Raw genomic sequence first — 15,157 nt, forward strand, 5'->3', positions numbered from 1 at the left:
AACTGAAGGCCTAGTCTGGTGCCCTCTTCCTCTGTCATGCTTTCGATTTTTGAGTTTTGACAATGAGCAGCAGGAACAAATTGAACCCACGTAAACGGCAATATAGGCTATAGGCCTGCTATCGGTCAGTTATGCTTAAACCCCGTTTTTTAATGCTGCCTAACAGAATATCCAGCTGATCTATAGTTATGAACAGTACTTTAATCATTTCCATATTTAATTTTACGCACATATTTAATTTGCGGGAGTGCAGTGAATCATCGGTTTGTCCCGCACCCGCGAACGCACCTCTCTCATCCCGCCCGCTCCCGCAAAGAGCTTTCAAAAGTTGTCCCGCGCCGCACTCTTTTGCGTCGGGACCCGCGGGTCCCGCTGGTCTACCGCGGGAGTGCAGACCTCTACTGGGAGGAATGAACGACAGACAATCTTCCACGGCAGATTCCAGTCGGTAATGGAGGAATAAACTTTCTTCAGAAGTGTGTGAAAGTGTGGGGATTGACATTGATGAGGGTCATGTCACATACAAATGGTAAGTTTAAAAACGTTAACGTTAGTTAGGTTACTTAACTTAAGTGTATGTTAAACGAAGGCGATAGAAGCACACTTTGTGGCCCCAGCTGTGGCGCAACTGGCTGGGGCACCTGCACCGTACGCCGGCAACCCGGGTTCGATTCCCGCCCCGTGGTCCTTTCCGGATCCCACCCCGACTCTCTCTCCCACTCACTTCCTGTCATTCTCATCTGTCCTGTCACATTAAAGTATAAAGCATAAAAAGCCCCAAAAAAAAGAACACTTCGTTCATCTGATTAGTTGATTTGGCCCGTCGATAATCAACATAGGTGGTGATAGACAGATGCTTTATCCAATCAGCTAACCAGTATTTTCACCCCTTCCAAAAAGTTATCCAACGGAAAGTTCCCAGATGGACATGCAGAGCAAATGCAAAGCATCCAATCATCTCAACTCCACAACAACAGACAACATCCTTCTTTACTCTTAATACTTTAGAAAAAAGATAGATGTTTCTTTCTGTCTGGTAGCTACTTTGTAATTGAATCATACTTATCTATTATCTATCGTTTCTCCATCACTTAAATAGAGAAATGATCTGAGGAATAAATTAAGTGAAATATGTGCATCTCTAATGTGGTAGAAAATGTATCAAACATTCGAGAATGTTCCATGAAGATCGGCATATCAGCCTGACAATCGTTTCGCCCATTCGCAGCACATTAAGAGTTAATCATTTTGTACATTCACAGCAGATAAAGAGTTAAGGGAGGTGGGTCTTCAGTGGCAGTGATTCAGGAGAACTTGAACAAGTGCATCTCTGTGCTGTCAGTAGACTAGAGCATATTACGCCAACACTGCTGTCAGTAGTTTCAGTAGAGCATATTACTCCAACACTGCTGTCAGTAGTTTCAGTAGAGCATATTACTCCAACACTGCTGTCGGTAAACTAGAGCATATAACTCCAACACAGCTGTCTGTAGCGTCAGTAGAGCATATTACTCCAACACTGCTGTCTGTAGCGTCAGTAGAGCATATTACTCCAACACTGCTGTCTGTAGCGTCAGTAGAGCATATTACTCCCACACTGCTGTCAGTAGCGTCAGTAGAGCATATTACTCCAACACTGCTGTCTGTAGCGTCAGTAGAGCATATTACTCCAACACTGCTGTCTGTAGCGTCAGTAGAGCATATTACTCCAACACTGCTGTCTGTAGCGTCAGTAGAGCATATTACTCCAACACTGCTGTCAGTAGCGTCAGTAGAGCATATTACTCCAACACTGCTGTCAGTAGCGTCAGTAGAGCATATTACTCCAACACTGCTGTCAGTAGCGTCAGTAGAGCATATTACTCCAACACTGCTGTCTGTAGCGTCAGTAGAGCACATTACTCCATGGGAAGACTTAGGGCTTTTGCTCTGAGTTATTGCTTACGGCACTGCGTTCTCACTTGACTCCCATGAATGCCTTTTGGGGGTCACATGGACTTCTGCTTCACCTCACTGTGTGTTCACTGTGTGCTCTGTATGTTCACTAATTCACAGATGGGATAAATGCAGAGACCAAATTGCTTGTATACGCAAGTATACTTGGCCTAGAAACTTGATTTACATTTTACATTTACATAAAGCTCTGGGCTAGATGCAGGTCAAACTCTGGTGTAACAGAGTTTCTTAAACCCTTTCTGGAACACCTATTTGTGTGTCTGCGTGCATGTGTCTGTCCCTGTGTGTGTGTGTGTCTGTATATGTGTCTGTCCCTGTGTGTGTGTGTGTGTCTGTATATGTGTCTGTCCCTACGTGCATGTGTATGTGTCTGTGTATGTGTCTGTGTATGTGTCTGTGTGTGTGTCTGTCCCTGCGTGTATATGTCTGTATATGTGTCTGTCCCTGTGTGTGTGTGTGTCTGTATATGTGTCTGTCCCTGTGTGTGTGTGTGTCTGTATATGTGTCTGTCCCTGCGTGTATGTGTCTTAGGGCTGTCACTTTTGTGAAAAAATCCTGTTCGATTTTTGAGACATAAGTGTTCATTGAATCGATTGTAACATCGATTTTTCGTGTCTAAAGACGTTTCCATTTTCAACGCCAAATATAGGCCAATCCACAAACAACTAACAGCCATCAGGAAGAACGTAAAGAGGGCGCTTGTAGACGCAAGCCAGCAATATTTCTGATTTATTGGCGTGAAGTTTCGCGCACAATGACAAACAGGAGTGCAACATTCTCGAAAAACAATAAGCCGAGTGGACTGCCATTGCATCAGTGACAAACATTACTGCAGTCTTCAACGTATGTGTCTGTGTTTACGATTAGAAATGTCAAACAAATTTCGCCTACATAGAACTCGATTGCACAGTTTGCATATCCTACCGCTTTGTTCTTCTCCATAGTTTAATATACCAAAAATCCAAAGTACTTCCACATCGAACTCCTCAAGTTATTAGGGCCCATCACTCGTCTCTCTCATGTTGCACAGGTTGATCGCGTTGTCCTCCATTTTTGGAAAAACACGAGCAGCACAGCAGCTGATTGAAACAGCTGTTTCCGGTGCGTAAAATTGGTGGGAATTTTCTTTTTAGCTTTCGCAATGCTTACTGCACTTCGGAATTCTTTTATATTCTTATATTCTTGTTTGTGAGTTTTGTTTCATCTATCCTTTTTATTTGTTTAATTTGTTTAAAATTAATAGTGTACATATTTGGTTAAAATCGATTCCCTATTTTAGTTTTCGAAACTTGTGTTGTTTGGTCCAATCGATTGTGCAATGTAAAATGACAGCCCTAATGTGTCTGTATATGTGTCTGTCCCTGCGTATGTATCTGTATGTGTATGTGTCTGCATGTGTACATTTTGAGTGTGTGACCATATAAGGATGTTTTGGTGTGTGTGACCATATAAGGATGTTTTGGTGTGTGTGACCATATAAGGATGTTTTGGTGTGCTTTGTGGCCAAGTATCTCAGCGCATCCCCATTGAGGCGATTGATAAATTAGTGCTGTAACCTCAACTTCACTGCAGCTTCATTATGCCGTATTGGTCCTGTAACTACAACCAGCGTTGTGGCAAGTGTGCAAGTTCCTTTATAAACTGTACTGTCTTATGGTGTTGATGAGGCTCTCTGTTTCTAGGCCAACCTTATACTGTACTGTCTTATGGTGTTGATGAGGCTCTCTGTTTCCAGGGCAACCTTATACTCTGTCCAGCAACTCCGGGTCTCCCTCACCTCCGCCAGTGACCAGCCCTCTGACACGCTCATGACCTACTTCAAGGTGGGTGGCCATTTTAAAACGGTGTAGGCCTCTAGTTGTTGCTCCTAGACGTGCCTCTATCGGAATCTACGTTTTGCATCTCCACAATGATTTAAAGTCTGTGACGTTGTAAGACTTCTAAAGTTTAGGGAATAGCAGTAGTCCATGTTATTAGGACCAATCCAATTACCCTCTCCCCCCTGTGCAACTTCTGAACTGGTAATCACAGTTACACTGTTAATCATTCTCAATGGTCCTTTAATTAACCTTTGTGTGAATGAGCACGTAATATGGTTTAGTGGTTTGGGTGAGCGCTCTCTGGTGTGTGTGTGTGTGTGTTGTGGTTTAGTGGTTTGGGTGAGCGCTCTCTGGTGTGTGTGTGTGTGTTGTGGTTTAGTGGTTTGGGTGATCGCTCTCTGGTGTGTGTGTGTGTGTGTGTGTGTTGTGGTTTAGTGGTTTGGGTGAGCGCTCTCTGGTGTGTGTGTGTGTGTGTGTGTTGTGGTTTGGGTGAGCGCTCTCTGGTGTGTGTGTGTGTGTGTTGTGGTTTAGTGGTTTGGGTGAGCGCTCTCTGGTGTGTGTGTGTGTGTTGTGGTTTAGTGGTTTGGGTGAGCGCTCTCTGGTGTGTGTGTGTGTGTGTTGTGGTTTAGTGGTTTGGGTGAGCGCTCTCTGGTGTGTGTGTGTGTGTGTGTTGTGGTTTGGGTGAGCGCTCTCTGGTGTGTGTGTGTGTGTGTGTTGTGTAGTGGTTTGGGTGAGCGCTCTCTGGTGTGTGTGTGTGTGTGTGTGTGTGTGTTGTGGTTTAGTGGTTTGGGTGAGCGCTCTCTGGTGTGTGTGTGTGTGTGTGTGTGTTGTGGTTTAGTGGTTTGGGTGAGCGCTCTCTGGTGTGTGTGTGTGTGTGTTGTGGTTTAGTGGTTTGGGTGAGCGCTCTCTGGTGTGTGTGTGTGTGTGTGTGTTGTGGTTTAGTGGTTTGGGTGAGCGCTCTCTGGTGTGTGTGTGTGTGTGTGTGTGTTGTGGTTTAGTGGTTTGGGTGAGCGCTCTCTGGTGTGTGTGTGTGTGTTGTGGTTTAGTGGTTTGGGTGAGCGCTCTCTGGTGTGTGTGTGTGTGTTGTGGTTTAGTGGTTTGGGTGAGCGCTCTCTGGTGTGTGTGTGTGTGTTGTGGTTTAGTGGTTTGGGTGAGCGCTCTCTGGGTTAATTACTAAGGTGGTGAATGAGCACGTAATGTGGTTTAGTGCTTTGGGTGAGCGCTCTCTGGTGGCTTTTCTCAGAACTGTACGGTGAACCCGACGGAGGAGGTGGTCAAGCGTGTGAAGTGCCTGGGGGAGCTCTTCAGCCAAGCCTTCGCTCAGGTGGTCAGTCCAGGATGCTCGGGCCTCGGCAACCAGGTACCGTCACTATGGAAACCTCATACGGAGTCGTTTAATGTGATAGAAAAGTGGTCTCTGTGGAATGCAAGTTATCAAGTTGGAATGTTTTTTTTCTTACTATTAATAACAACAGTGTATTAATAACAGTAGGAATATGTGCAGTGTATTAATAACAGTAGGAATATGTGCAGTGTATTAATAACAGTAGGAATATGTGCAGTGTATTAATAACAGTAGGAATATGTGCAGTGTATTAATAACAGTAGGAATATGTGCAGTGTGTTAATAATAGTAGGTTGGGGGCAGTTGGTTTGCTATTGAATAGATGTTGGTGTGGCAGTGCTGTGTCTCACACCTGTCTCCTGCATTTCTAGAGGTTCACTCTTGGTGTGCGGCTGTACTACAGAGTGATGGAGTCCATGCTGAAATCGGTAAATCAGCATAATGGTCATAATATCCAGGTGCAGTTTCTGAGTACACGCCTGTTTCCTGCTGCGATTCCTAACAAGTTGTTCTTTTTCCTGAACCACAGGAGGAGAAGAGGCTGTCGGTACACAACTTCAGGTGAGCTGCGAGAGTCACACACACACACGCCATATATGATCGGAGGAGCTTGTTTATTAAAGCAAATCAGAGCCGCAGAGGCACATGACTCCCCCTCACCTGTGTTTTATTCCCCGCCAGTAAACTTCTCAACGACTCCACATTCCATACGTCCCTTCTGGCGTGTTCCCTGGAGGTTGTCATGGCAACATACGGTGAGTGACTTTGAGTTTAGGGTTTGAGCTTGCATGTATGATATCATGTGGGTCATGTCACAACTTAAAAGTATAAAAACCTGGTTTCTCAAGTTAACATCATGTGATTTACCAAATTAATGTGACTGTTATGAATGTGTGTGCTAAAAGCTCCTCATTATCATTATTATTTGACCATTATTTTGATTCATTCCTTTTTTTGCCATTTTCAAGTAAACTGTGTTTGTTTGTGTGTGTTTTGCTGTGGCAGGCAGCGGTCTGTCCAAGTAAACTGTGTTTGTTTGTGTGTGTTTTGCTGTGGCAGGCAGCGGTCTGTCCAAGTAAACTGTGTTTGTTTGTGTGTGTTTTGCTGTGGCAGGCAGCGGTCTGTCCAAGTAAACTGTGTTTGTTTGTGTGTGTGTTGCTGTGGCAGGCAGCGGTCTGTCCAAGTAAACTGTGTTTGTTTGTGTGTGTTTTGCTGTGGCAGGCAGCGGTCTGGCCACAGAGACGGACCTGAGCTTCCCTTGGCTGCTGAGCGTGCTCCAGCTCCACAGCTTCCACTTCTACAAAGTGATCGAGAGCTTCATCAAGGCCGAGCCCAGCCTCCACCGCGACATGGTCAAACACCTGGAGCGCTGCGAACACATGATCATCGAGAGCATCGCCTGGAAAACGGTGAGTTACCGAGGCGACGGGAGGAGAAACACTGCTCTGCTACACTGTACTGAGCATGCAGACATCCAAATCTACCACTACCATCACACACACTCTCACTCACTCACTCACACATGCGTGTCATGGTTAGTTACACACACTCTTTCGAGAGCATGATTAGTTACAAACACACTCTATCATATGCGCGGCATGGTTAGTTACAAACACACTATCTCATGTGCGCGTGGCATGGTTAGTTACAAACACACTATTTCTTGCGCGCGTGGCCGGGTTAGTAACACACACTCTCATGCATAAGCTCTCGCTTGTGCACTTCCAGATTCCGAAGGAGTCTGGGAGCCGCTATCAATGCTGCTGTCTGTTGCGAGTCTGAGTTGTTTCGGATACAAAACGTCTTCTGATTGCCAGTCACCTTTACCTTTACCTAGCCAAAGCAGTGGCGCCATTGGTTATTGAGAAATCTCAACAATGATCATATGGTGAGTACAGGCCAAAAGGACCAGCAGCATGCAGAGCTTCCATTACCTAAACTCTACAGATATAAAGGACCAGCAGCATGCAGAGCTTCCATTACCTAAACTCTACGCAGAGAGGGGTAAAGCGGAGTGACAGGCGCAAACATTCGACAATTTCCGCGTTCGATTATTGCAAGGGGGAGGGGGGAAAATCCCCCTTTATGCAGACCAGAGTAAACCCTCGCTGCACTAATGTCAATGGAGACTTGTGGAATTTTTGTTTTGAATTATGTCTTTCTGGATTTGTTGAGGGTTTTTTGAAAAATGTTGTCATAATCTGTAAGTGTTTGGGATCATTTCAAGCCTAAAAGTTCGGATTTGTAATAAAATAACTTAATATCAGACCATTAAGGGTGTCACGATTTCGATTTTATTTCGAAATCGATCGAAATTACATCTCAATCTCGAACTTCGAACTTAAAAGTAGAATCGACGATGCAGCCACACCCCCAATGTCACGTCCAGCATGTATGCCAAGACGCACAAACATACATGCACGTGCTGAACTGCAGCGTCAACACTCCTCTAATTTTAGGCTGCAGCCAGTTAAAATATAGGCCTACACATCAACCTACCGAAATCAAAGCCCCTCTTGCTACTTTGAAATCACCGGTGTGGAAGTATTCGTTCATTCGCGTCAATTAAAACTAACTTAGCCTACTCAACTTAGCAAGTGAAAAGATGGTCTAATTAGGCATACAGTCCAAAGTTACTTTAAGGCTTAAAATGCACATTTATAAGTACATATTCCATGAACACTAACCTTGGGTCTCTTCGGAGTGTGCTGAAACAATCAAATTAACATTCTGTGTTGTTTCATTTTACTATGTTCACTCTCTGTTTTAGCCTAAAGTTAGTTCTGTTTACATTAGGCTACAACCTCGCGGTTGGAACGTGTTCAAAGCGGTTTCAAAATAAAAGCCCCCCGAAAACGAAAAGGAAAAGGCCAAAAAGAGTAAATAACATATAAGGAGCATTAATAGTAATATTTTAAAAAGATCGAAAATCGAATCGAATCGTGACTTTAGAATCGAAAATTACATCGAATCGAGGATTTGGAGAATCGTGACACCCCTACAGACCATGCTGCTGCCAGTTACTGTCCGGTTGTTAGCATGCTAGCTAGCCTCTTAGCTAAGGGTGACATTTTAAATGGAGAAGTGTAATTTCTTTGAAATGACAACTAGCTGAATAATATTACTGACATTAGTTAAAGTGGATAGTTTATACTCAAGTGAATTTGCAACAGTATATTAAGTTTAAGCGAAGTCCTTCAACTACTAGTCACTTGTTAGCGCATAGCTGTATTGCCATAGCTACTCCCATCCACTTGTATAGAAGCTAGCATTTTAAGCTAGCGTTAGCTAGCAAGCTAGTTCGGTTCACATGACCAATTAAATTATTCATATCATGTCCTAAAGAATGATTTATTGGTATCATACATGATTATAGACAATAATACTGTGAACACAATTATGTTTATCTGTTATTATTGCTTATTAAGAGAGAAAGTTTATTTAGTGACGTAAGGTGACACTCCCACGTATGCAGACCGGAACTGTCCCGTTTTTCTCCCATAGTAACGAATTACGTTGCTCTATCTTGCTAGTAATCAAGGATCTTTGCTCTACGGATATAAAGGACCAGCAGCATGCAGAGCGGCTCCATTACCTAAACTCTACGGATATAGAGACAGGGACGCAAAGGATGACCACACTCTTGATTTCATTTCACATACAACAAACTTTTGATGGTATCAGATTCACACAAATCAAAGACAAAATAAGACTTAATAAATGATGCTTATAGGCCATACCCGAGTTATTTGAAACAGTTGAAACAGAATTAATTGACTGTCCGGTCCTTGTGGCAAACGGGTGCTGTGAACCCATAGTTTATGGTATGTAAATTAATATTAGTTTATGGAGTGTAAAAATGTAGTGTCCTTAGGTTATCTTTACTGATAACTTTTCCAGCAGTACATGTATAAATTATCTTGTGACAATTAGACTTTACACCACAAAGCTAAATTAGCTCATGCCAGTTACATAGATCATCTTGCATACCGTAAGAACCATTCTTAGTGAAAACTAGCAGACCAACTCATTGGTGGAGACTAGCCGATGACCTCGTTGGTTGAGGCAGATGCTCGCCCTCATTGGTGGAGACTAGCCGATGACCTCGTTGGTTGAGGCAGATGCTCGCCCTCATTGGTGGAGACTAGCTGATGACCTCGTTGGTTGAGGCAGATGCTCGCCCTCATAGGTGGAGACTAGCCGATGACCTCGTTGGTTGAGGCAGATGCTCGCCCTCATTGGTGGAGACTAGCCGATGACCTCATTGGTTGAGGCAGATGCTCGCCCTCATTGGTGGAGACTAGCCAATGACCTCATTGGTTGAGGCAGATGCTCGCCCTCATTGGTGGATGCAGGCGTCATGCCCCCGTGGCTGGCGCTGCCGGCCGCGTGCTTGTGCGGCGGGCGGCTGGACGCGTAGTAGATGAGCGGGTTGAAGCAGCAGGTGGCGCTGGCCAGGGACAACACCACGGGGTGCAGCGCCTTGGTGGCCTTGGCGAGCAGGCAGCAGCGCAGCAGCCCCACGTGCGTCAGCGTGTAGCCCAGCAGGTTGAGGTGGTACGGCGTAAAGCACAGCAGAAACACACCCAGCACCCAGTAGATGACCTTCAGCGTGCGCCGGTGGCGGTGGGGCTGCTGGTGGCGTTGGCGGGCGGATAGGCGGCTGCGTGGGCGCGGTTGGCGTCGGAGCACTCGGAGTACGCGCAGCACGCTGCAGTAGCTGAAGAGCAGTAGGAGCGCGGGCAGCTGGAACGCCGCCTGGACCAGCACCAGCGCGGCCAGGATGAAGGCCCGGTTCTGCCGCAGGGACGGGTCCAGCAGGCACGGCTGCAGGTGCGGGGCGGCGGCGGCGCGGAGCAGCGGCAGCGCCAGGCTGAGCGCCAACACCAGGCACCAGATGCCAGCGCTGATCAGCCGGGCCGTGCCCACTCGCCGCAGATGCTGCGTCAGCGGGTGCACGACCGCAAAGTAGCGGTCCACGCCGATGCACACCAGGAAGAAGATGCCGCCGTACAGGCTGATGTACTTTAGCGTGAAGGTCAGCTGGCAGAATGTTGCCCCGGGCGACCAGGTAGCGGCCGAGCCCGCCTCCGAGGAGGAGGACGAAGATGATGATGAAGAGGAGGAGTGAGCGGCCTGGTTATGGTAGTAATAGATGCGGAGAGGCAGCGACAGCACAAAGAAGAGGTCAGCCACGGCCAGGTTGGTCATGTAGACGGCCGTGCTGGTGAGGGCGCGCGGGGTGACCCACAGGCGTCGGAACGCCAGCACGTTGCTCGCCAGGCCCAGGACGAAGATCACGCTGTAGGATACCTGGTAGTAGGTGAAGCGGAACCTGGTGTCCAGCGTGCAGTTGGGCTGGACCAGAGCCTCTGTGTCATTCAAGCCCATAACGCGCCGCTCGTCCGGGGTCAGGGTCCGGTTTGTCGTCACGTTCCTCGTTCACCTCCAAAGCTCTGTCGAGATCCGGCCCATATGTGGGGACCTGCGTAAATGAGGAACGGGTGAAGATGAAACTGCTAAGATGGTTAAAGTGGGAAGGTGTGTGTGTGTGTGTGTGTGTGTGTGCGCTACCTCATATAGGCAGGATCACTAAATCCACAAGCCGCTCTCAGAAAACAGCACATAAAAAAATAATGAACTCCTTTTATGGGCTTCCCCGTGTTGACTTAAAATATTTGTGTAGTTTTACGTTAGAGAGAGAATATAGCACGCCCAGCTGTGTGCATGTGTAGCCCTTAGGGTTGGGCCCTGAAACACAGTTCTAATATGGTGCAGACTCAAATGGTAGTAACTATATTGAATAACAACATGGATTTTGGTGCCTCATTTCGATCCCACTTAAACATAACATAACATAAAAAAATAGATATATAAGCTTAAAGCAGAGGGGAGCACCACGTAGGCTAGTGGACAGTGTTTGACAGCTTGTGTGAGCCCATGCCAAGTAGCTTACTTATTTAGCAATATAACAAGCTCTTGTCAAAATCTAGCAGTGTGAAACAACATCAACAGTAGACTTTACACCAGGGGTTCCCAACCTTTTTCATTACACGGACCGGACAACAGTTGTCATATTTCTGGCCGACCGGTAGCAGGGACGTTGCTAGTATTTTGTGAAAGGTGGTGCTGATCATATTATGGGGGTTCGGGGGTGTCTTCCCCGGAAACATTTAGAAATTCTGGCTGTTAAATCTACTCGTCGAGGAGGGTCATACCCACGGCCCGTGACCTAATGCGCTAACTGGCATCTATTTGAAATGTTATCAGCAAAGTTGTAATGTGAACTGTTTCACGGCGTGTTTCGAGTTGCTGTTAAAATGCCTACTAGCGCTGGGAATCAAAACCCTGGCATATGGAACATGTTTGAAACTATTGCATGTTATGGGGAAAGACATCAAATGTCTTGAAGCAGAGTCCCTCGACGTTAGATTAGGTGCAAATGCCGTTGTCCATCACCTGGCAGTTCCATGGCAAGCGGCAAGCCGCATACACTGTATAAACTTGAAAGTAGCTTGAGAGCTAATTTGTGTGCATCCATGGCGTGCTGTTTTAACATTTAGATTTATTATGTGAAGAAGCAATGAGATATAATAGCAAATTGAATATAACAGTTCATTTTCGTGTTCAAATTTGTCTTATCAATCAACAAAAAGCAATTTCAGACCTTAGTCCATTTTATTGTAAAAACAAAGTACCGGTTGGCACCAGCACCGTTTTAAAAGTATCGATTTAGCACTGGTATCGGATAAAACCCAAACGATACCCAACCCTAGTAGTCCTAGAGATAGAATAAAGCGTGCCCAGCTGTGTGCATGTGTAGTCCTACGGTAGAGATAGAATAAAGCGCGGCCAGCTGTGTGCATGTTTGATGTTGCTATGGAGATCTCCATTGGCATTGTGATCTATAAGGGAGACCTTATTACCCTCAGACCTTTATAACGGATGACCGTGATGTATAAGGGAGCCTGTATTACCCTCAGACATTTATATGTTGTTAACAATCCAGATGCATCTTGAGCAATACTTCATTTCTCCAAAGCTGTAGTCCATGTTTTACAGAGGGATGGGAGGTATGCTGAAATCTGTCTGGACTTGATCTCCCACACACCCTCAGGCCAGGCAGTGAGCTTTTCTTCTGGCATTGGACATGTTCAAAATTATCTGCATGTCAGCAGGTTACGTGTCTCTCTTTCTCTAAAAGTGCTACTATAGAGATACACCTCTGTCAACAAAGGACCTGTGTGTTTTGGGGGAAAATGTTCTTGTTGCACATAATCTAAGAGTGCCGTAGCAGCCACTGTGAAACGGACTCATAACCTCGTGGAAACTAAGCACAAACACCACCAATGCAAAAATACTATTAACACTCAGTTCTTTGATCTAGCAACTCTACAAGGAGGCTGTACTGTAGACATAACATGGGACAAAAGGACTAATCACTCCCTTTAAAGGCAAATAGAAGGATGACTTAAGAAGAAAAAAAAACATTAAAAGCTTGTCTATGCAGACACGCAACAGGCATATGTAGGCGCGACACCTGATTATCAGTTGACATGTCTTGAGATTAGCCTCTGCTCTTTCTTTCTGCTCTCTGTCTGAGCAGAAGGGGTTTTCCTTTGGTGAGAAAGGTGTGGGGTTTATTTCAGAACACAGGCCTCGCAAGGAAACAAGAAAAGACTAGACATCATTTCTAAACAATAAGAGGCTGACTCTGAGGCTGACTTACCATATAGCCAAGACTTGTAACTCCTAGTGAAGACTCTTCTGATTGGCCTTCAGTGTCTCTCTCCACTGAGCTGTCCTAGTGTATGATGAAGGGGATCAGTAGTAGCAGGAGTAGCATCTGTGTTGGACACACTGTTGATGCTGTTGGGAGTGGTCGCAGCAGCAGCAGCAGCAGTAATGCTGTAGTTATTGTGGACCAGATACTAATAGAGGCTCTACCTCAGTGGTTCCTCACGTAACAAGGTCACACTGAATCAATAACTATCTGCCCAGAGCACACACTCCGAAAGAATCCTGGTAAAGCGCATACGCACACACACGCATGCAGATGGGTTATGACCGCGTGTATAATTAAGAATGACTGAATTTAGATGTGAATAGCAGCATCTTCTAGGGAGGTATGGGAGGTGTGAAGTGTATTACAGTACGTGTATAGCTTACTGACAAAAAACATGAAGAATTCACACAGATGTGTTGATTAAGACTGGTGGGTTTAGGGCCCGTCCACACGGAGACGCTTTTTAGGTTAAACGCAGAGGTTTTGCTTCGTCTTGGCCGAGCGTCCAAACGAATCCTGTAAACGCACTGCCCGAAACCGCACCTTTCTGAAACCTGGTCCCAGAGTGGAGAAATCTGAAACCGTAGCCCGTTTGAATTCGTTTAGACAGCGAAACCGCACATCCTGCTTGCGTATCGATGATGTCATTGCCACACCTCAGCTGCCCTGGACTTGCACTTATAGTATTGCCTAACAATACTAGTTTTCATACATGACATTACCTACGATTACACTCCGTAAGATAAATATCACAACTGGTGCTGCGCAGCGCCGATAGCTTATGACTTGGTGGACTGAACACTGTTTTTCCCTGTGTTTTTTATGCATTCTACTGTCAGTGACGTGCAGGGGTGAAAGTAGTTTTTATTTCTTGGTGGTACTATGATATAGAGTTATAAATTTCACTTAGCCTAATTATTTATTATTTATTTATTTGTTTATTTACTGTATTATAGTCTACTTATGAAGCATTCACTAGGACTTCTTATCACTCTAGTATCACTAGATATCTTTAACCCACCTGTATCTGTTTTTGATTATGAATACATTGCAAACACTTAATTTCAACATTTATTTATTTATTTAGCCTAGTTACTCTGCTCGCTCCCACTTCCAATCGTTTTTTTATATAGGCTACTGTATATCATGAAACACGTTTCTTTGAGTCGTGCCTTTTTATTTGGGAGACTGCAACATACTGTAGCGTTTCACTATCATGAACTGGTTTATTGTCACAAAGCACACAATGCAGCATATAACACAGCGGGCCGTGTCAGGCCCAGAACCGAAAGAGGCAGAACTTTCTCGAACAGTAGCCTATATTCTCCGGGGGTCCCGCCCCCCTCTCGCCAGGCTGCCAACCATGAGCGTGCCCGGGGTTATGCATAGCGCGGGCACTCACTGATTGACAGCCGGTCGCTACAATACTTCTGTCCGCTAAAACACTTTCATTATTGCTGCGCAAGATCTGGTTAAACCGTACACGCGCTGTCTGTCTCTTGTCTCTCCAGCGAAACACTGCACACATAAAACCAGAATAGGCTATTGAAACATCAACATATTTTTCTTTAGCCTGTATGTTTTTTTTAATTTATTTCGGAGACTTTCCAAGAAACGTCCGTCTGCTAAAACACTTTGGATACCAGTGCACGTTGGCGCAATTAGGCTACTGTACGCGCGCTATAGCTTGCTCGTTGTCTGTCCAGCTGCACGGGAGGTTTAGACACAATTTAGATACAGTTCAGAACGATGTATATGAAATATATTTTGGGGGAAACGTGGTGCTTCTGGTAATTTGACGTTAGCAGTTGTGTTGTCATGCTGAAAGTGCAATATTTTTCAGAGACAGTATAGTTTTCTTTCCGGTACGGCGTACCCTCTCCAAATATTTTAGTGGTACTCCGTACCGGCCAGTACCGGCTTACTTTCACCCCTGGTGACGCGAGAGAACTTAAGTTATTAGGAAAGTGCGGTGTAAGTTTAGGCTACATTAATTTGTGCGTAGTGCCAGTTTTATTCATTTACAACATGTACAACATATATACATGCATTCACAGTCGAGTGAACAAAGAAAGACGCTTAGAACTCACGTTAAGCCGATGGTAGCACACTGAATGCGAATGCGCGATTTGATGCAGGCAAAAGTAGGCTATTGACTGTTACTAACCAAGATTTTATAGCAATAGTATAAATGTGGCGACAGAATAGCCTAGAACCTGGGTAAGCCTTGCGTTTAGTAGCCTAATTGCG

General features: G+C 45.3%; 2 protein-coding genes across 3 annotated transcripts in view; one reads left to right on the forward strand and one right to left on the reverse strand.

The window, feature by feature from the left end:
* rb1 (retinoblastoma 1) overlaps positions 1 to 15,157 on the forward strand; it is an 80,982-nt gene that overhangs the window by 20,148 nt on the left and 45,677 nt on the right. For both annotated transcript variants that reach the window (XM_076274800.1, XM_076274801.1), the window contains exons 12-17: positions 3,692 to 3,779; positions 5,020 to 5,136; positions 5,493 to 5,549; positions 5,651 to 5,682; positions 5,803 to 5,876; positions 6,343 to 6,530. In XM_076274800.1, the coding sequence (XP_076130915.1) occupies positions 3,692 to 3,779; positions 5,020 to 5,136; positions 5,493 to 5,549; positions 5,651 to 5,682; positions 5,803 to 5,876; positions 6,343 to 6,530 (556 nt within the window). The remainder of the gene's footprint in view (positions 1 to 3,691; positions 3,780 to 5,019; positions 5,137 to 5,492; positions 5,550 to 5,650; positions 5,683 to 5,802; positions 5,877 to 6,342; positions 6,531 to 15,157) is intronic.
* Positions 9,188 to 13,490, reverse strand: LOC143112537 (lysophosphatidic acid receptor 6). Its single transcript, XM_076274802.1, has 2 exons — positions 12,851 to 13,490; positions 9,188 to 10,606 (listed from the first exon to the last, which is right to left on the reverse strand). Exon 2 carries the CDS (start codon positions 10,510 to 10,512, stop codon positions 9,409 to 9,411), a length of 1,104 nt encoding a protein of 367 aa, XP_076130917.1. The 5' UTR covers positions 10,513 to 10,606; positions 12,851 to 13,490; the 3' UTR covers positions 9,188 to 9,408.

This window comes from Alosa pseudoharengus, unplaced genomic scaffold (genome assembly GCF_046254945.1).
Source record: "Alosa pseudoharengus isolate Yale_2024_CS ecotype anadromous, Long Island Sound unplaced genomic scaffold, YU_APseudo_1.1 YU_APseudo_1.1_scf_8, whole genome shotgun sequence".
Classification (NCBI taxonomy): Eukaryota; Metazoa; Chordata; class Actinopteri; order Clupeiformes; family Clupeidae; genus Alosa; species Alosa pseudoharengus.

What these genes read in the sequence shown, in the direction of transcription:
- LOC143112537 (XM_076274802.1), bottom strand. Translation starts at nt 10,512, where the DNA reads ATGGGCTTGAATGACACAGAGGCTCTGGTCCAGCCCAACTGCACGCTG.